General features: G+C 38.2%; 1 protein-coding gene across 4 annotated transcripts in view; it reads right to left on the bottom strand.

Moving 5' to 3' along the window:
- Window positions 1-22076, bottom strand: part of GRID2 (glutamate ionotropic receptor delta type subunit 2) — a 1049702-nt gene that overhangs the window by 424674 nt on the left and 602952 nt on the right. For all 4 annotated transcript variants that reach the window (XM_065596092.1, XM_008179090.4, XM_065596093.1 and 1 more), the window contains one exon: window positions 7425-7630. In XM_065596092.1, coding sequence (XP_065452164.1) covers window positions 7425-7630 — 206 coding nt within the window. The remainder of the gene's footprint in view (window positions 1-7424; window positions 7631-22076) is intronic.

The following is a 22076-nucleotide window of genomic DNA, read 5'->3' on the forward strand; positions in this document are numbered from 1 at the left end:
GTTATTAACTCTTGAATAAATTATAATTTAATAAAAAAGACAAAATATGGTAAGGAAAAGGGATATAACAATGTGAAGTGGGTTGTAACAGATAAGCATACAGGGTAAAATTTTCAAGTTGCCTAATTGATTTAGGAGCATAAGTCCAATTTTCAAAAGCAATTTAGGTGCTTTGGAAAACGGGCCATCGGTGCTTGAGTCATGTAGGCACTTTTCAATGTTTCCCTTTGTTTTATGGGGTTTTGGCTCACCCACACCACATCCAGTCTATTTCCCACCCCCCTCACAGAATCCAAAATTTCAAAAATGTAGGGTTAAATACAGAAACATAAAACAAATTAGCCAGGAGCAATCTTTTCTGGGCTGCTCGTTGATGAATTATGCCACTGACCAGAAGGCCAGCAGCTCAGATTTTCATGGATGTTTATCATCCACAATGCTAATAAAGGTTTTCAATAGCCCTCTGAGCATCCAGCACCACCATTTCCTTCACCTAAAAAGGAGCTCTCTGAATGCCTGCTGCCCTTAGAGACTGCAATACTGTGTTTTACGTAACACCTATGAAAAATAAGTATAGACCTTGAATGAAACATCCTTCCATAGCATGCACTAAAGATGGAACTGATGATGCATGTCCGCTTCTCATTTGAGTTAGGAATGTTTTCACTTGTTTTAGGCTCTATGGAGAAATTATCACGTTTACATAAATTAGCAACTAGCAGGTATCATTTAACAGTATCCAGACAATGGCCGAACTGCACCAGAATCTGGAAAATCACCTCACCCCAATCTTCACTTTAGTACTTGTGACTCAGAGTCCCATTGGTGGTTCACTACTCTGTCAGTAACTCTTGTCAGGCCTGACGTATTCACCACAGTTCCATAAAAAGTAAACAAAGCCATCAAACTAGCAAGTGAGGGAGATAACCACTTAAATATCTCAACACGGGGAGGAGACTATAAACATTAACATGGCATCAGCTCCCTCTTGGATGAAGCAAGCTGAGCCCTCAGGAGGGCTTCCTGACTTTGAAAACAAAGAAAAACTTTGGGGATATAACCAGAGAAAGAAAGCCATTTTGACATCCTTCACCCGAGGAGACAAAGCAACTGAGCACTTTGAGCTCTGTGAAGGGTCTGGACTAAAAAACCTGGTCAGCCATGCTGGAAGAAAGACTGGCGAGAGAAACTTATTTGCACAAAGGACTCTAAGTTTAAGTTAGATTCAGAAGCGTATTCTTACTTTTGATTGCCTGAAACCATTTCTATCTTTATTTCTTAAATTTGATATTACTTAAACCTATATCCTTTTATTAATAAACTTACCTTATTACTATGTTAAACCAACTCAGTACTTCGATTGAAAGAGAGGGTTTGTTAACCCCCATTAAGGTAATAAGCTGCTGTGAACTGTTTCTTTAAAAGAGAAGTGAACTTGATAAGGTTTTGTGGGTGCTACAGTTAGAGGGGCTGAGCAATGCAGATAGACCTCTCTGATTGTTACTTGCTAGGCAAGGTTAGGATGGGCACAGTCTTGGAGAGTTTGTTGTCAAGGCAGATAAACCGGTGTGTCAGGAATCTGACACACAGCATAGCAGCAGCAAAGCTCTCACTTGCTGAGGCTGAGAGGCGTAACACAGTGGCTCACAGTTCTGGGAAACCCAGCAGCCTGTCGCAATACTTTTCATGAAATGTGAAGAGACCCCTCCAGTGCATTGCTGCCTCTAAATCAACTGACTAGCAGAAACTGTTCTACTAGTAGAGAGGTCTCACAGTCTTCACCAACATTTAATCCAAGTGACACAAGGAGGTGCATGCTTATTCTGTCCTAATGCAGATATGGATGCACACATATCCCCTTGGCACATAATAATATTACTGTTTACCCTGTACATTTCATCTGCAGATATCAAAACACTTCACAAAAGGTGAGCAAGCAGTGTTACACTCTTTTACAAATGGGGAGAACAATAATACAGAGCAGTTAAGTAATTTGCTCAAAGTCACACAGCAGATTGTTGGCAGAGCTGGGAATAGAACCCAGGTCTCTCAAGTCCCAGTTTGGTGTCATGTTTACTAGCCCACACTACTGACAAAAAAGCTCAATACATACTGGTCCAGGTGGACTTTCCACCTCTAACTCCTAGAAACTTATTTAATATTGGAGTTCCATTACATTCTAGATTGAATAAATCAATGGGCCCAATCCTTCTCCCACTGAAGCCAATGGAGGTTTTGCCACTGGGACCAGGCCCATCATTTTCTGTCTGTATTAACTTCTTTTCAATTAAATTCAGTTTTGCCCATGTGTTTATTTTTGAATCAGTGCTGATGCCCAAAGATAACAGTTAGAAACAGATAAGGGAAAAATGATTTCCTTTACAGAATTACACATCCAAACATCACGATGATGTCCCATGGGATGTGTGGGAAATACAATACACACCACACATAGAATGAAGTGAAAAAAAGGCTGAGCTTCTGTGAACTCTGCACCAGTAAAAGGATGGGTGAACCAAGTGTAGACAAAGTCAACCTGTCTCTACTGTGACTTTGTAAATAGGCATTTTAAAGAAATAAACCTGCTTTTAGCACAGCTCTCTAGAGTAAATCCTTTTCTGTTCTTTCTTCAGTTCACAACTACATAATTTTAGCCTTACTGCATGTTCAGAGCTGAAGTTGAAACCTGTTACAATCATTTGTCATATGTCACTGCATAAAAAAACAAGTTGCTTTAGTAATTAGTCAAATGTTTAGTTAAAAACACACACTGTTGCCAAGAACAGAGGACCCCATTAAAAGCTGGACCTTCCCCACCTTCCTTAGGGTCATTTAACAAAGGATATAAATATTTATTACCCTAGTTATAGGGAATATTGCAAAAAACATGGTCAAGGTAAGTAGCATGATGGCATAAACAATTCTTTAATTGTACCCACTCTATACACATTCATTTCCCATGTAAACACATGGAATCCATAAGTTAGAGAATTATTAGCCACCTCTCTCTCTTTACTCCATTGCACCTGAATATTTTAAAAGTATATTATTAAGTTAATATTAAGCAATTATTCATTTATGAAGGCTGCAGAGTAGCTCATTTGAACCCCTTCACCCAATGCTACCAGTTTCTCGGGATCAACATGTATCGTTATGGGATGGTAGAAGTACAAGACATTTTAATTTGACAGGTTCATGAGGTGAATTGTAAGAAGCAGAAATCATTCATAGTTAATACTAGAAATGCCTAACACAATTATATACGATTTTCATTTCCCTGCCTTGTTGGTGAACATGAACAACAAATAAATGGCTTATACCGAGATTAATACAATGGGAATTTACAGGCATTTCTCTTACAAGCAAAGCCTAGTCTGTTTTTTCACAGCAGCTCTCACATTTGATAACTGAAATGAGCAATTAGCTTTGCACAACATATGTTTTTTATATGTTCTATCTAATACATTACAAAATGACAAAACTTACAAATATATTGCTATTCACTGTGCTGAGCTTGATGATTTGGGAAGTCAAGGTACCAGCAGTAGTCTCAAGCACCAGCCACTTGAACCATAGATAGAGTTTTAGCTCTCAGAAGAGGGTGCTAGAAAAATGATCTGCATTCCAAAAGTATGACTAAAGACTCCAGCCAAGAATACTGGCTGTAGTCTGCTCCGGAGCTTTGGAGCAGAGCCCGGAGCTGGTGCGCAGAGCAGCTCCGAAGCAGTGGAGCTGCAGGTTTTTGCCTGGAGCTGGAGCGGAGCCGGAGCACAGCTCCAAAGCCCTGGTGCTCAGAATCAGCAGGATTAAAGCGGATTGGGGCTCACCTCACTGGGCACTAACACAATGATAAAATGGGATAAAATCCAACATGGGTTTACCAAAAGTATATCATGCCAGACTAACCTCATATCTTTCTTTCATAAGATAACTGATTTCTTAGATAAGGGAATGCAGCAGATCTAACCTATCTGGACTTCAATAAAGTATTTGACAGTGTGCTAATGAAATTTGCTGCTGACACAAACTTGAGAGGCATTGACAATATAGAGGAAGATTACAATATTATATAGGCAGAATTGTCTGACCTAGAGGACAGGATGGGATGAAATGTAATGCTTTGTAATGCACTTGGAGGTTAACAAGAATTCTGCCACAAGCTGGGGGCTCTTCACTTGGAACTAACGGAGGACGAGAGAGACCAGGTATATTAGTCAATCACAGGATGACTATGAGCCATCCATGTAATGTAGCTGAAAAAAAAATGCAATCCTATGTTGTATCAGGAAAGATATTTACAGTACAGATAGAGAAGTATTAATGCCATTCCACAAAGCATTGGCAATATTACATATACCCAAATGAAAGAAAGATGGATTCAAACCGGAACAGATGCAGAGAAAAGGTACTACAACGATGAAGGGAATAGAGGGCCTATAACAGGGGTCAGCATCCTTTCAGAAGTGGGGTGCTGAGTCTTCATTTATTCAGTCTAATTTAAGGTTTCCCGTGCCAGTAATATATTTTTACGTTTTTAGAAAGTCTCTTTCTATAAGTCTATAATATATAACTAAACTATTGTTGTATGTAAAGTAAATAAGGTTTTTAAAATGTTTAAAAAGCTTCATTTAAAATTAAATTAAAATGCAGAGCCCCCCAGACCGGTGGCCAGGACCCAGGCAGTGTGAGTGCCACTGAAAATCAGCTCACGTGCCACCTTTGGCCTGAGTGGCATAGGTTGCCTATCCCTGGCCTATAATATGAAAGGAGGCTTACAGAGTTTGGCTTGTTTAGCCAAGCAAAATAAAGGCTGAGAAGGGTTATGATAGCTCTCTATAAATACATCGGGGCGTAACACCCGGGAGGGCTAAACGCTATTTACAAGATGGGAGAAAGGCATTTAAACCTTAAACCCCTTCTTCTTTCTGAACATTCTCTAAGTAGTGACCTCATCATTGCAAGCTCCATGGATACAAAGGCTAGACAGAAAGCACGGATCAGCAAAGACATAACTAAAAGCATTGCTGTTTTCAAGAAACAAAAATATCTAAAGGTTAAAGCAAAGATAAACTCTACCTCAAGGAATCTCTAATTTGCAGACTGTCAATTTACACAGGATCATGTGTGACTATTTATTCTGGAAAAGGTGATATTTGCACTGCAATCAAAGTCATGCTTATTACAGTTGTGGCATGTCCTCAGCTGAACCATGAGAACATTAAATACTTAAGTTAAGTTAAGAAGCCCAGATGAACCAACAGCTGCACGTCATGGGCAGGCAAGCCATAAAGGCTTAGGGCTTGTCTACACATGGAGTTGTTCTTGATTAACTCCACATGTAATCTTAATGTCTTAATGTGGAATAAGAGTGTTTTCTTCCTGTTTAGCTTAACCCAAGTGGTTAACCCAAGCTGAAAAGGAACAAGGCATTCTTACTTTGGAATAAAAGTGGGTTTGTCTACAGGGGGACACTTAGAAAAATTAATCCAAATTAACTAAAGGTGTCAATTAACATGATTAGTTGAACTGCATTAAACCCTTGAATGGACACACTGATTCATAATTCAAGTGACCTTAATTCACTTTACCATAATGCACTTGGGAAGTGTTCACGAATGAAGTTACTCATGAACAACTCTCTGTGTAGACAAGCCCTTAAGGTTTCAAGTATCAGGGGGTAGCCGTGTTAGTCTGTATCTACAAAAACAACAAGGAGTCTGGTGGCACCTTAAAGACTAACAGATTTATTTGGGCATAAGCTTTCGTGAGTTAAAACCTCACTTCTTCGGATGCATGTTCCCTTAAGGTTTGCAACTGCATTGCTGTAGCACTTCGTTGTAGACACTACCTATGCCAATGGGAGGAGTTCTCTCATTGACATAGGTAACCCCCTCCACAGGAGCCGGTAGCCACGTCAACAGAAGAATTCTTACATTTAGTGCAGTCTACATGGGGACTTAGGTCAGCTTAACTATGATGCTCAGGGGTGTGGGCATAGTTAAACCAAATTAATTGTCTAGCATAGACCAGGCCTTTTGCTGGCATAGCTTATTCCATTCCTTCCTGTTTCCCTTTTCCCAACCCTCTGAGTAAACAATGCTGCCTACAAACAGATCCAGCATGAAAGAGATTATTGTTAAATGTAAAAAAAAGAGTATATTTTTGTGTGATAGATGTTTATTTTGAGCCATATGTTGATGGTGAGGGAAAGAATATATCTATGTCATGCACTTCTGGAGCATGGAGCTGTCCACTCATGCCATTAATAAAATATATATACAAATAGGGTGGGATTTTCAAAAGTATCTAGGAGACTTAGGAGCACAATTTCCATTGTAAGCTAATAGGACTTGTCCTCTTAAGTCACTTAGACTCCTGAAAATCTCACTCATATTGGTTGCCATTAAGAAGTCTCCAGTTTCTCAAATGCCAACAACTGCAAAGTTGTGTAACACCAATAGTACGCCATACATTCTGAACGTCTGGAACTATTATACCATTATGTTACCATTATATCATTATGTATACCATGACAATTATACCATCTCTAACATATCCATAATTTGTGTTCAAAATTAAAAACAATTTTTCTCTCACTTTCCCATGCCCCACACCACAAAAAATAAAAAAAACCCCACAAACCCTATCTTCTGAAGAAAAGGGAAGATCATTAAAAGACAAAACAAACCTGCTGCACCCCCAACCAACAAAACACCTATCCCACCAATATGGCAGTCAGCTACTTCCAACACAAAACTCCTTTAATTAGTTAAATTTGATGCAGTAATCCAACTTTTTCTTAAATATATCAATACTACTGTATTTTAGCAGTTTAAATTCTTCATGAGTATATTATCCTTTTAACTTAAACCTATGATCCCAATTTCCGACCTGTCTTATAAGTTCTACTAGGTCATTATTAAGCTTAATTTTATAAAAACCCAGCAAGTTTCAATGCGTCAATCAGATAAACACACCCATATCCAAAATATATGTAATTAAATAAAAATATAACTACTTTCAGCAGTACAGTGGATGCTAAGGAATAAATTAGATGAGCAGGGAATTAGCAGTACAACAGACATGAATGTTAATAAGGTTCTAAAGATAATTTGCTTGTATTTTTTGTAATATATTGCTCATAAGGGGCACAGGTATACTTTCCTTTGGATGCACTCATATGAACCATAAAACCATCATTAGCAAGTGTTTTATGTTGTTGTTTGTTTTTTTGTTTTTTGAGAGGGAATCAAGCATACATACTCAAGTATTTATTTTTACAAGAAGTCACATAAAGTAAATCTATTTACTGTATTTTATAAGATGTCAGGTAAAATTATTCATTGATAAAGTATTTTTAAATTTCAGTAAACAAAGTTGGGGGCATAGAGGGTAGGAGAAAATTAACACTGCTGATCACTTACCTCTGTAATGAAGGACTTGGCTGTTGATGCGTTCATTACAAGAATGGCCCGTCTCAGAGTGTCCCGGTAGCGGTTCAGTTCTTCTATTCGCATGGTGGCAAAGAGCCCTGTGATCATTTTATTGATGTTATTCTCTACCTTCTGCAGTGCTACATCCATTCCCTGCTGAGATACTTTGTCCAAAAATTCTTGTATTCCACGGATATCTAGGAACATCAAAAGCCCATCAAAATGCTAATTTGTGTATAGTACAGAGACAAAAACACTGTTCTGTTTATCTTGAAAAGGTATTCTACTCAGTGTTGGGTAGATCCCTGTAGGCCACCCTAACTTAATATTCATTTCAACTTTTCCTGAGCTATGCTCATGGTATGTCCTAAAGTGATAAAATGTGGGAAGAATTTTATGTATGGGTTAGTGTTAAAAAGAATCACTTAAAAACAGTACTTAATTATTTTCAGTTGATTTTCTCACTCAATCACCATATTGTTTCCTATTCTAATTAACACTGTACATCTCCGAGAGCAGTTTCATACTAAATGACACATGCAGAGAAGGGGAGGCTAAGTTATCAGACTGCAACATACAGTGCTTCTCTTTGTTTCTTTTGTTGGAGACTGAAAGTAATGTTATCACCATAATACAACCGTCTTTGGAGAAGCACATACTTTTGAATTCCTAAACTTAGCTGCATTAGCTATTTAGCAAAAAGCTAGGTCCAAGTTGTACATAAATTTACTTCCTTTAAAAAAAAAAATCAAACAACCATAGCATGTTACTTGGTAGACACCATGGCCATTGACTGTGTTTAGCTTTAAATAACAATGAAAACAAAATACATAAATTATATTTTTTTTCATACACAAAGAGTTGTAATGGAGCCTGCTGGCTCATTCTATGTACACCTTTCCTAAGAATGAGTTGTTTATGTTTATCTTTTGTTGTAACTGCTTAAGTCATTGTGCCTACAGTATCTGCACCCTTTCCTTTTCCAAAAATCATAGACTCATAGAATATCAGGGTTGGAAGGGTCCTCAGGAGGTCATCTAGTCCAACCTCTTGCTCAAAGCAGGACCAATCCCCAACTAAATCATCCCAGCCAGGGCTTTGTCAAGCCTGACCTTAAAAACCTCTAAGGAAGCAGATTCCACTACCTCCCTAGGTAACCCATTCAAGTACTTCACCACCCTCCTAGTGAAAAAGTTTTCCCTAATATCCAACCTAAACCTCCCGCTCTGCAACTTGAGACCATTACTCCTTGTTCTGTCATCTGGTCCCACTGAGAACCGTCTAGATCCATCCTCTTTGGAACCTCCTTTCAGGTAGTTGAAAGCAGCTATCAAATCCCCCGTTCATTCTTCTCTTCTGCAGACTAAATAATTCCAGTTCTCTCAGCCTACAAATATCCTTTCATTTAGCTATGTGCTAAATACTCACTGGATACCCACCAGCTATTTGAGTTTATAGGGCCTTATGGTTAAAAAAGTCTTCAGCACCTGCCTTTGAGTTATGGTATACCTATCCAGTATATAAAAAAGTTTTGGAGTGTCACAGCGCTAAACAACAACCCTGCTGCAAAGGGCCAGTTGCAGAGTTAAAATTGATGCTTACAGTTCAAATAACTTATTTTCATTTGAAAACAAAAGAACAGATCAGAAAGGAACATACAGTCCCCATGAGAAAACACTTTGTCTCTCTCCCTTCTGAGAATCTATACTTACCTGAGCACAAAATGGCTGCCTGGCTTCAGAGACAGCAGAGTCCTTAGACAATTTAAAATGCAATGCAATGTAATGCAGCCATAGAACAGTCACATATCTAAATAATCCACATAAGTTATTTAAAAGAGCCAGGCTTGGGAGCAAGCTTGTTTAAAACATTAATATTCCACGAGTTGAACCTCTGGAAGTAAAATACAACAAACCAGGAGGCCATTTTAGGAATCCATGGCTGCAACCACACTATTTATATATAGATAAGTCAGCAATGTTTGAAGTATTACTAAATATTTGAAGAATGGTTTAACACGGATAAAGTACTTGCACATCCTAAAAATAAAGTTCCAAAAGATTGTCAGATGCTAATTACAGCTTCTATTTAATGTCTAAATTGGGAAAATTAAATTCAGTCTAATCAGGGAGGTTAAGGGTTTTTTTCTTTGTTTGTTTTTTGGCACTTCAATGTCAATTTAAGAAGCAACAAGATTATCTGAACTGTTACAAACATGCCTAGTTTTATGCAAATGATAAACTAGCTGCTCCTGCTTTAACTCCTGAGTTTTAAAGTTTTACATATTTACCATGTTTCTGGGTTACTTAACAGCCAGTTAGACAGGAACTTTTTGAATAGAGATAAAGATTGGCCAAGAGTGCACTAAATTATTTAAACCTTCTCAGGTATCTACATATACCATGAGAATACCTGGAGAAAGGTGACCTAAATTAGGACAAGTTTTGTCAGATTTCAATTCCATACCAATAGCCATTGGCTCCTCTCACCCACTCGAGAGAGAGAAATGAGTGGGAGAGAAAACAGGAGGAGAACTTCTGTTTTCCTAAAACTTATGTTCTGTCTTAACCAAAAGTTATGGGCTTGATGCTGTCATTACTGAGTGAAATTCTCTAATCTGTGTTATGAGGTAGTCAGACTAGACTACTTCTGGCCTTGAAAACCTATTAATCTAACAAAGCAATGCAATATGTTAAATATTAACAGACCCAGTGGACATTAAGACTTGGGATGCTCTTTGTTGATAAGATTATTCTTCCCAGTGATCTTTCAGTCTATGCATGGTTGCATCGTGATACACATCTAGGGAGACAGATTCATTTATTGGATAGGGCACCAGATAGACTAAGGAAATTTGTGTATTATTCCTCACCTTGCTACTGACAAACTGTGCAATGGTGGGTAAATTCTTGATGTCTTTGTCCCTCAGTTGCCCCATTTGTAAAAGGAGGATGACAATAATGAAGCTTACCTATCTTAATGAAACACTTTGGGATCACCAGCTGAAAACTGATGTGTAAGTGCTACGAAATGATGATGGTTGTTAATTCCATTGCTTTAGCTCTCTAATCGCTAGAGATTATCTTCTTTGAAAAATATGCCAAAGAATAGGTGCTACCATTGAATGGATAGTGTCAACTCACCTTTCCTGTATAGACTATCTGATAGTAGGATATTTCTACATTGTTCCATGGAACCCTCTTTTTCATGGGTAAATTCCTTCTGCACAAAAATCTGGTAAGTGGCTGGTGCTGCAGATGTCTCAGTAAAGGCACACACAAAGCTGTTAATTTTTGTTGCACAGGTGATTCTCATCCTGCATTTGCTAACCAGACAACTAGAAATGAGATTTTTCTTTTTAAATCAGATCTATGGTCATTTCAAAGAATGTAGGAGAGCTATTTATTGTCACCAATATAAAGAATCCTCATTACAGTCTTGGTACTAGAGCCAGTGTTACTGCCTTCTCTCCACCGTGTGTCACCAATATTTAGTATTAGATTTTTAAAATACAACCAACACTTTTGACGCAAGGTTACATGAATATAGAATCAGCTCTTCAACGTCAATGATAAGTCACAAAGTCAAACCCTATCTGTAAAGAAACAGATATGCTACTCCATGACATCTCTTTCCATGCAACAAATGTGACAGGTGGAATACCATGTGCCAAACATCAAACAGCTTTGGCTCTTTTGAAAGAATCCGAGAAGTGAGTCCCTGTATCAGGGGTTCTCCTTTTGTAAATACTCTTCCCAATCACCCAGACATTAAAATCTAGGTACCATTAGTAAGAGTGTAGATACGATTAGCTAATCTCAACTACTGAGTTAGGAGAGATGACCTTGTGTTTAAGTGTTAGGACTGGACTCTGATCAGAGTTCAGTTCCCAGCTTTGCCATAGATTTCCTATATGACTTTGGGCAAATCACTTAGGGTTCATCTACATTGCAAAAACAACCCTCCCCGCCCCTAACGAGTCTCAGAATCCAGGGCTACTGACTAGGGTTCTAGAGCTTGCACTATGGAGCTAGAAATAGCAGTGTAGACATTCCTGTTTGGGCTGGAGTATGGGCTCTGAGACCCACCCACTTGCTGCTATATTTAGCTCCATAGTGCAAGCCCAAATCCGTAATTAATCGGTGATGAATTACAGGTCTTAATTTTGGTAATGTAAACCCACCCCTTGATTCTCTCTCTAATGCATTTTAGTGTGCAACTGCTTTGTTCATAAGACCATATTTGAGGAACTGTGTATTTGAAATTAGTCCCATTGACCTGACTGCTAGCTATTTAAAAAAATACTCTAGTGCTCATGTAGGCAGGGTGAGAAAACCAACTCATCTGCATCCCAATCAGATGATAATGGCTACCAGCAGTACGTTAAGAAATGAGTGAGATTATCATTATGAAAAAAGTTATTTTAAAGGCCAAGGAAAACTTTACTTAGGTCAAACTCTTAATGATATTGTTTGAATGAGCAGTACAAATTTTATACAATTTGGAGGGCATTCTGTTATTTGGTGGCATCCAGGGCTTTTTTAAGTTGGTTCAGCCTACCAGCTGCCCAACCTTACTTTTCAAAACACAACCAAAGTTTTGCAAGAATGCAAATGAAAAGGAGGTATATCAGTGACAAAGACATTATTAAATAATTAAATAAAGTACAAAGGGCCAGATCCTCAGCTAGTGTTAATCAGCATAGTTTCAAAGGAGTTAGATTGATTTATACCAGCTGAAAGTCTTGGCCAGGTTTGTTAATATATCTGTGAACAAACAGGCTGGAGGTACTCCAATGCATAGCATGGACTGATTCATTAGTACCAAGTCAACCTGCAGGTTGTAGAGAAAAATCACATGAAAAATAAGTAGCAAACATCAACTATCTAGAAACTGAAAACTGTTCATCCGCACTTATGAAAAACAAGTACATTCAGAAATGGATACAAAGTTTACATTCACAATGAATAATCAGACCAGCTTTGGTTGATAGAGAGATTATACTACCTGATAATGATAATAAAATTAAATCCTGCTTGCTTCTGGCATTTTACTAGAGATAAAAGAGAATTATAAGGTAATCACTGCTCCTAATTGAGCATTTAGTTTTCCCAGGGTGGTATACAGTCATTAACCCATCCTTCTGTAATATCATTTTAGACCTCAAAACCACCTCACATTCTGCCCAGATGAAAAATATCACCTGATTCAGCTGCTGCAGAAAAGGTGAATGCACTTGTCATAAATATTCACTGGCTGATTACTCAAAAGACTATTTTGTTTGTACTGTTGATGAGGAAAGCAGTTGTATAACATATGATGCTGTTCAAATTCTTATCAAGAAAGCTTTACATATCTACCGCAGTAATCCTTTCTGACACAGTGATGGCTGCAATGACGGAGCCTATTAATTATGGATATGTACTGTACACCATAGAAGCATATCTCAGGCTGGAATCTGAAAAAGTCTCAGTTCTACTTCAAGTGTTGAGCTAAATATCCATATTTCTAGAAGGTTGTTGATATTAATTTAGGATTTAAGCTGAAGTGAGCAATGATGTTTAGCATGATGATTCAATAACACAATCTCTCTCCTCTTTCACCCTACTCTCAGATCAGTGCAGTTCCCTCCCATTAGTTATCTGTAATACAAAGAACTCTCAAACCAACCAAACTACCAGACTACCCTATCCTGAATTTTTCCATTGGTGTTAGGGAGTTGACTGAATATATTTTGGTTAATGATGAGCTAACCTCAAAGGATGATGCATTAATTCAGGCTCACTGTTGATAAGCTTACGTTCAGGAGCTTATATATTTGATTGTACCATCCAATTTTTTGTGGTCTACAAAACAGGACTGGAAATGTATTTGAGGTTTTGAAAAGTCACAGAGCAGAAAAAGGGGGAAAAAGGACAAGTGACACTACTGCCAAAGAACAACAAATAAAAATCAAAAACAAAACAACCTCTACCCCACACCCTGAACATTATGCACATTACTATAAGAAGGAGAAAAGGGGGGAGGGGGATTAAAAATTTCAAATTCTAAAGATTGAAAACTCATTTTTTTAATTAAAAATAAAAATTGTTCCATTTTGAACCAGTGAAATGAAAACATCTTCAACATTTTTCGCAAATGTTTTTGTTGTTTTGTCTAAATATTTTTCTTCCAGCTCCCCTCAATTAGCAGAGAATTCCCTAAATTAAAAGTTTCTGTTGCAACAGTTCTTCAGCCTCAGTGCATATACTGTATGTTTCATGGTATATATCAATAATAAACTTAAATCCACTACAGTTCATATTTAACAAGGAAAATGGGAATAGATACTACAACATATGTGGCTGAATCAGTGTTGAAATAGGGACCTTAACCTTTGGAATTTCCAGACGCTTGAGTACTTGGTTTTCATCCATGTTTTTGATGGATACTAGATTTTCCTTAGTTTCTCTGCCTTTTAACCAGGAAGGAGGAGGGAGAGACTGACAGAAAAGATACAAGGGAAAAAGGGGACAAGGGAAAGAAGAAGAAGAAAATTGAATGGGACCTGGAATTAATCCCAAAGTGTAGCATTTGCTACCTGAACTTATATAAAGTAGAGAGAAAAGAAAACAACAACAAAAACCCAGATAGATACCATGCTTGTATAGCAGCTAGTCATATGATAAATTGCATTTACCGTGTACCCTTGACTGCCTGACTGTTTTTCTACCATTAATTCATCTTCTTTGTGACTAAATCTTACGTTCCAGATATCTGAGAAGCTTTGAAAATTTGCTGTTAACTGGGGATAGGGAGAGTGCTTCTTTCCTCCAAAGCATACAATATGTCTCCGAAAACTACACTGGCACATGGCCCAGGAATGGCACTCTTTAGTCCGGGATGAGTGACTAGTTTAAGGTCTGATATTTCACAGTCCTGCAGGACTAGAAATAGGAGCCACAGGTTTAAAAATAGATGCTTTCAATTAGGCTCCCATATCTATAGGCAACTCAATAAGTGGCATGATTGTAAGAGGTGTTGAACACCCAGCAGCTCCTATTTGATTAATTTAATCTACTCATATTTTAAAATCTTGGCCAGGAGATTTATACATTTACAAGTGGGAGAATCTTTCTGGCATCCAAAAATGACGTTCACTCTACTCCAGTAGGTTATAAGATAGGGGATCTTAACAGTGTCATATTATTATACAAAGAATTTGTTCTATCTCGTCCTGTCCTTTTTCCTTTCTTTTAAGGGTGGGCAGGGGTTAAAATTGCTAGGACTACCTATGGAGTACTATAGGCCCATGCCACCGACCAGACATGGTCTGATTGTCTAAGAAGGTCCCTGAATTGCTGGCAGTGGTGGTTTTGGAGCAGCCACTGATCCTTCCCCAGCCCCAGGTAAGCAGCAGTATGCCAGCCAAGCAATCATTAGTGGCAAGATAGTTCTTGCAAGGGAAATCTGTTCTGAAGAAACCCAAAATCTCCTGTTGAAGAGAAAGAGGCTTTGTACCAAGTAAACCTATTTAATGACATGGAAAAGATTCTCCGTCTGGGAAGGTCAGAGGAAGTAGGCCTTTCATTTTGGATTATTTACTGCACCTAACATGGTCAAAACTATCTTTGAGCTTGATCAGAGTACACTTGGCTGTCATTTTGACTTTTTAACTTCTGATGCATGGACTGACAACTTTTGCTCTCACTATGCCTCACCCAAATTCAATTGATCCATAGTCCTTTCGGTGTACAAACTACCTCTCTAGTGGGATCTGACCCTTTTCTTTCAAAGCTAATGAATCTATGTCCAACGGGTTGCAGTCGATACCTTCTTACTGTGAAGGCCACATCTTAAAACATCAACCCAGAAAGTTAGAGAGAGACAAGTCATGATGGTCGTTGTCACCTACATTGTTCCTCCCAGAGATAAGGTGGTCCTTTGTCCTCACCTGTGATTCCTGACTAAAGTAATCTCCAATTTCCTGGCCTTTAGTTTGTCTGCATTGCTTCTCAAACACCGTTCAAAACCAAGAAAAGTTAGGCTTCATACTTCAGACACCTTTTGTTTACATACTACCAAAACAATCCCAAACCTTTTACAGCATATAGGGATAAGACTAGGAATCAAATCCATTTCAGCTCAAGACTGCTCAAGTGGATGAGACTCTGCATCTTTGCCAGCTACAGCCTGGTAAACCTGCAGTCACCACTAGGTATTGGGGCTCATTCAATTGGACCTAAAGCAGCTTCCATATCATGCCTTTACTATGTTATCTTAACTGAAATGTGGAAGGTTACTACATGGAGCTCTACACACCTTTACTCAGAATTAACCCCTCAGACTAATCTCCTCTGGGGTCACTGATGCTTGTTAATAATCATAAAAGTGGGGATCCATGTGCCATTTCTGGAAGAAAAAAAATAATTACTGACACACCCTGCCACCCCCATATTCAACACTGTCATATAATTATATGTTGTGTACAAAGTATGACTTGTGAGGTATCATTCTGAAAGTCTTGATCTGCTAAACATTAGCATTAAACATTGGATTGTATGTGCCATCATTGTATATGAAGTTATGAAATCTTGCTATGTGTAAGTTACAAAAGTCTGATGTGAGGCTGGAAATACCCAAAACCAGCCTTTCAGCTACAACAAGGGAGTAGTCAAACAGTGTTAATTGCTGTCATCAACACCCATTCAGGGAAGAATCCACTAGCACAGGAACTCTGTATAAGGAAGTTTCATCAGAGGGAGCGGAGAATGTTTGGCCAATGGGGGCGGATCCCCCACGTCACATGCAAAGACTTTTCAGCAAGCTGGAAGAACCTATAAAAGATGGGGAGTGACATTATGATTGTCTTCACTCCCCCACAACTCAACCCCTGAAAGAACCTCTGGAAGACAAAGGACTTGGAAGGGGGACCCAAGCTGTACAGTAGACACAGATTGTGCCTCAAGAATCTGTAAGCTTGTTTGTATCATCAGTCAGGGTGAGATATTGCTGATTCAAATTCTAACTAGTTTGTGTAAGTCTTAGTTTGTGATTTTGTTTAATTTCCTAGATAACCTGCTTTGATCTGTCTATCACTTAAAATCTATCTTTCTGTAGTTAATAAATTTATTTTATGTTTTATCTTAACCAGTGTGTTTTTGATTGAAGTGTTTGGAAAATTTCAGCTCAGTTAACGGCTTGGTGCATGTCTTCCCCACATCGAGTTTGCACTGTACAGATCCCTGTGCAGTGCAAGACAGCATAATTCTGGGTTTATACTCCAGCTGGAAAATTGGCTGGGGCCTCCATTGTTAGTCCATGAGTGGCTTAGGTAAAGCACTCAGGTGACTCATTTGGGTGTGTGATGCCACCTGCTGTCGTGTCGGGTGATAACAGGGCCTGGAGAGACTGGCTGGATGTCATCATCAGAGCAGTGTAAGAATGGCCAACCCAGCTGAATAGTTAGGGCGCACAGCGGTTCCAATAGCTCCCAGACTGCACCCCAGGGGTACAACCCATCGTAATACCCATAAGTGCAGTTCTTCACAATGATTGCCAATATGGCTCCCCACTTGCCCCAGTTATGAGATCATTGTTGCAGATTTATGAATTAGCAGAAGGAACTGAAGGACAGTTATGGCCAGGGCTACACCCCCTTTTGTATTCTCTGGGTCCTGGGATTTGGTAGAACATGGGTCTGCTTGGTCCCAATGGAAATTGCTTACTGGACGCTTCTAAGTTCAGATGCTGCAGATGAGTATCTTCTATGAATGTAGAACCATATGGGCTATCATCTCAAAGAACCACAGTTTCTGAGATAAATGATAATTTTCCCCAAGAGCTTACTCTCCATTTAGGGAACTGGAACAACAACATGAGACCTGTGCATCCAAGCAAACCTAACCAAGATAGCTTGTCTAGTGAATATTTGCATGTAAATGCTCAGAAACAATCTAAACTTCAACAGATATTAGTTGACATCATTTAGTGACTAATTTTGAATTTAAAAAGTGAGCAAGTTGTAAATTGCTCACAATTTGTAAACAAAGCTGGATTCATTGGATGAATTATCCACTAGGAATTATTTGCTCAGCTATTCCTACACTAACTGATTGAATACTAGCAGCCCCATCATCTTTATTAAAAGACCTTCACAGGTTTGTGTGCTTATTTTTTACTTCAGTGGAGTTGGTAGCCAAAGAAAGTGGATGTTGCTAGGCAGTAACTCTCTTTTTAAGAGATCAGGTGTTTTATAGTCTCCTTTCATGCAGAAAAAAAAGCAGGTCTTCTGCTGGAGGGTGTGCCCCACCCAGGCCTGCTATATATTTTATTTATTATATTACTTACTAAAGTGAAATTAACTTATCTTCAAAGCTCTTTATAGTTTATGTATTTAATGCAACCAATGTGCTCATAAACTATTCTGGTGCATATTTTTAATTGCCTGCATTTTCTTTAAAAAAGATCCCTTTCTTCTTTTTTGTTTTTTCTCCTTTCCTCTTTCTCCTAGGAAGAAGTTAATACATTTTTTCAGTTTTTTTAAAACTATTTAGCCTTTCTGATGATGATATATATTGTAGGCTCAAGTATAGCCATTTAAATTCACCAGGCTTAACACCATTAAACGGAGATAAGTGGTAGTCGGTTCAATAGCTCCGACTTTCAAAAATCAGGCCACTTATTTAGGAGTCTAGATATCGATTTGGGAGCTTAACTTTAAGCAGTCAAGGCAAGATTAAAAAAAAAAAAAAAGAGTGCCTAAAGTTAAGTTCCTATGATTATATTCAGGCTCCTAAACACCCAGCTCAATTCCCAGAAGTACTGAGCACCCAGCTGCAGATGCTCAAAGACCTTTGAAAATGAGGTAACTTTTATTTAGGTGCTTAACTTGCACCCGGGTTTGAAAATGTTAGCTTTCTCATTTTAAATCATTTAGCCTTTTTGCTTGTGTGAATTAACTGTAAACGCTGCACGCCAGTACAATGCCTTATGTGTTTGTGAAACTTTGGTACAGTGTTTCATCAATAATAACCCTAGATTTAATTGTTCCATTACTGGTATCCTTGCAATGGTGCTGGATCAGTGCATGCTGACATTTTGACAACACATACGCGGATTCTTAAATTAACCTCCAGCATAGAAATGAAAGGTGTAAAAGACACCTCCAGTACCAAAGCAGCATTCCTTGTTATATTCCTTCCCGTGCTTTGTCTGTTCCAGTATTAAATGAAAATAAAACAAACATTAGTGCAGTACCTGCTTCCTATCTGGAACTGGAATCACTTCTTCAGAGTATTCTCCCATCTATTTTTTTCAACTGCAAAACTAAAACTATGATCATAGTTCTTCATTGGGCATAAACCACTACAGTGATTGAATTACCTCAGTAACTCTGCACCAGAGTGAATCCAGAATGGACCAATATATATATCTCACAAATCAGCGCTTTATCCAGTGGAAAAATTGGTTGTTAAAAAAATTCCCAAACAAAAAGCTCCCAAAAGCAAGGGTGAAGAATATATGTTCCTTTCTTTATCCATATGTACTAATACAAAGAAAACAGTTAAATAATAAGCTTGAATTAATTATATGCTTATTGAGGCACAGTGAAGTAAATGAGAATGCCAGAAGTTGGAAAGTAGCCAAATGAGTAATAAACAGTTTTAAGACTGTCTAGAGACAGACTTGAGAATATTATAGTCATCAGGCAGCTGAAAACAGCGTCAGGGTAATTATGAGCATTTGCAATCGATTAAGAAGAATGTGATAATTTTATGGGCCTTTATTAAACTGGCATTACAACTTCAAATAATTTGAAAATGTTATGGTTCCAAGTGTATATCCCTGTGAATGGTCATCTGATGTTTATTTCTGGAAAGTGAATACGCAAAAAAGAAAAGAAAAAAAACCTAGTGGAATTACTTTGTCTTTTTTCCCCCTGCAGTTTTATAGGAATGCCTTCTTGTCAAATATATATATCTGCCTTTAGTGGTATGGTGGTTTTTTTGTTTTGGTTTTCCCTTAGACAGCAAAATCGGTCTTAAATCACCACCGAGGGACCAGCAAAAAATCCATTGCCCTGTTGTGGTCTTTAAACAAAGGTCAACGTTGTATGGCAAACCATATGGGAGTACTTTAAAGAGCATGTTTAAGACAAGAGGTTATCTATTTGGAAGTGGTCCTTAATACATTTTTCACCATATCTACATTAACAAGTATTTATTTATTTTATGTATGTTCCTGCTTCCAAACATATGTTCCTGAGACTTTTGTATACTAGACACAAGTATATGCACATAGGACTTGATCCTGAAAGGATCAATGGAACTGCTCACATGATCAAAAGTAGGCACATGCTAAATGCTTTGCTGTATGTGGATCAGAGTGCTTAACACCTTGCAGGATCGAGTCCATATAGTGCCTGTACTTAACATCTGTCAATGTCTAGCTTGCTTCTTAAATGGCTCCCATCACCTTAATATCTTGGCACCTCATAATCATTAATTAATTTATTCTCATAACACACTGCAAGGTATTATCTCTGTTTCCTAGACCAGTTAGGGACACACATGTGAGATACAATTCTGGGGAGTGGGTACAACAATGGGAATTCTGGAGTAGATCTTGTGCTAAAAATCTAATAGCCTGATCTATTCATCTGTAAATGATGTACTAACAAGGAACTTTCAAATACATTTAAATGCTTAATACATCTTTGGTTATTTACACATCCCAAGAGCCAGTAAGCATAGGTTGTTAGCTTTCAGAGGAATAAATATTATGTGCATTAGTGACGAGTGCTTGTATCTTCCTTTTGCAGAAAAGTTAGGTTGAAAAACAGAGGGCTGGAACTGAACACTCTACAGAAAAGTGATGTTTAGCCATTTTTTACTGTGTACAAATGCCAGATGATTTTAAACTTCATACTAGCCAGTATAAAAGAGAATAGGAAAATAAGACACAATGTTTTCCCTCAGGAACAGTCCTACTCCTTTCACTTTTCCAGAGAACTAGAAAGTTCATCTGTCTGCTTTGGTACCAACAAAACATTAAAAAAAAAACTTTTTTTGTCTGAAAATATTTAGTCTTTTCATCTTAGACCTGTAGAGATACCTAGATTTTAAATGGCACAAAACCCACAATTTAGCTTTCCGAATGATTGATTGGGTTTTTCATAAAGAATTTACTACCTCAGGAAGGTTTCTGATTTCAAATGTGCTCTTAGAAAATAGAATGTATAGTTAGCTGCCTGTAAAGGAGGCAACACCTCCTAAAAGCTTGTCTCTTCCCATTTGTTAAAACTGCTGGTGAAATCAGCAATACTCTATAAAAGACAGTCTAATCGAGTCATCTAATTATTGAAGCTTATTGAATACTGCAAAAAAGCAGCATTGACAGACATTCGCTCCGATTAGGAATGACCATTCAATTTGTTTCCCTTTTTAATACAGTTTTTGCAAACATTCACACGAAAGGGTTTTTTCTTCACACTAATATTTGGGGATTGGTGGTTATTCATATGCATACCATTAGTGGTATCTTTATACAAGTCAGAGTATTTATGATTCGTATTTGCTGTGCCCAATAACTAAATTGGGTATGGTTTCAACTTTAAATCACAAATTAGACAGGCCCTAAAGAAAATGGGCCTAAGTTTACAAACTTTTGCAAAACTTTAGGTAAATCTGGACTGAGTTGACAGCTTTTAACAATTCCCAAAATTAAAGAAGTTGCAAGTAATGTCCTGGCAGTGTGTGCCTGAAACATACCCCGTGTCCCCACTGGCCTGATTTTGCAGCAGGTGTTGACTGCTTGTGAAAGGGTGAAGTGGTATCTGCTGGCTCACAGAAGGAAGTGACTGATTCTCTGTTAGATATAAGGGAGGTGAAAGTGACTCTCTGTGATAGAAGATCTAGGATGTGGGATAGCGATCTTGACCAAGGAACTCTAGGAGCAGTCAAGCCTGAGGAGAAAATATGAGCTGATGCTTACCTCATTATTGTTTCCTTTGTTAATAAAGCCAAACTCCAAAAAGGAGATGGATTTGCACTTTACAGACTCTGTGGATAGTGTTTTTTACAGCAAGTTGTGAAAGGTGCCCATTTACAACATGATTTTGTTGTAAACACGTCACATAGCTCTATTCCTTAGCAATGCAACAAACCATCCTCACTGACGTTTGCAGAAATGGCAGCATCCTACTTTGAAATAACTAATGTCTTATTAAAAGATACTTAAGGCCAAATTCAGTTCTCACTTGTACCCCCCCCACTCCTCCGCCACAGCTCATCAATTTTTCTTAGGCCCCTAATGCAACTTGCACTGAACTCAAAGGCAATGTTTCCATTGATTTCAATGGGAGTTCGATCTGGCCCATAATGCAGAATTTATTAAATCAAAAATGGCAACAGACAGAGACATGATGGTTATAAGGGGCTGATTCTGCTCTCACTTGTTATAACTTGCATTTACTTCAGCTGAGTTGAGTTACTCCTGATTTACTGACAGATGGCACAGAATCACATGGAGAATTATGAAAACACCTTACTGCTGAAAAACATACCAGGTAAAGGCAACAGGCACTGCTTCCTGCCTTGCCAAACATACTTGGTAATCCTGGTGTTCCTTTGATGTCAGCAGACTCTGTGTTTAACATCAGAG

This window comes from Chrysemys picta, chromosome 5, assembly GCF_011386835.1.
Source record: "Chrysemys picta bellii isolate R12L10 chromosome 5, ASM1138683v2, whole genome shotgun sequence".
In the NCBI taxonomy this organism is placed as follows: Eukaryota; Metazoa; Chordata; order Testudines; family Emydidae; genus Chrysemys; species Chrysemys picta.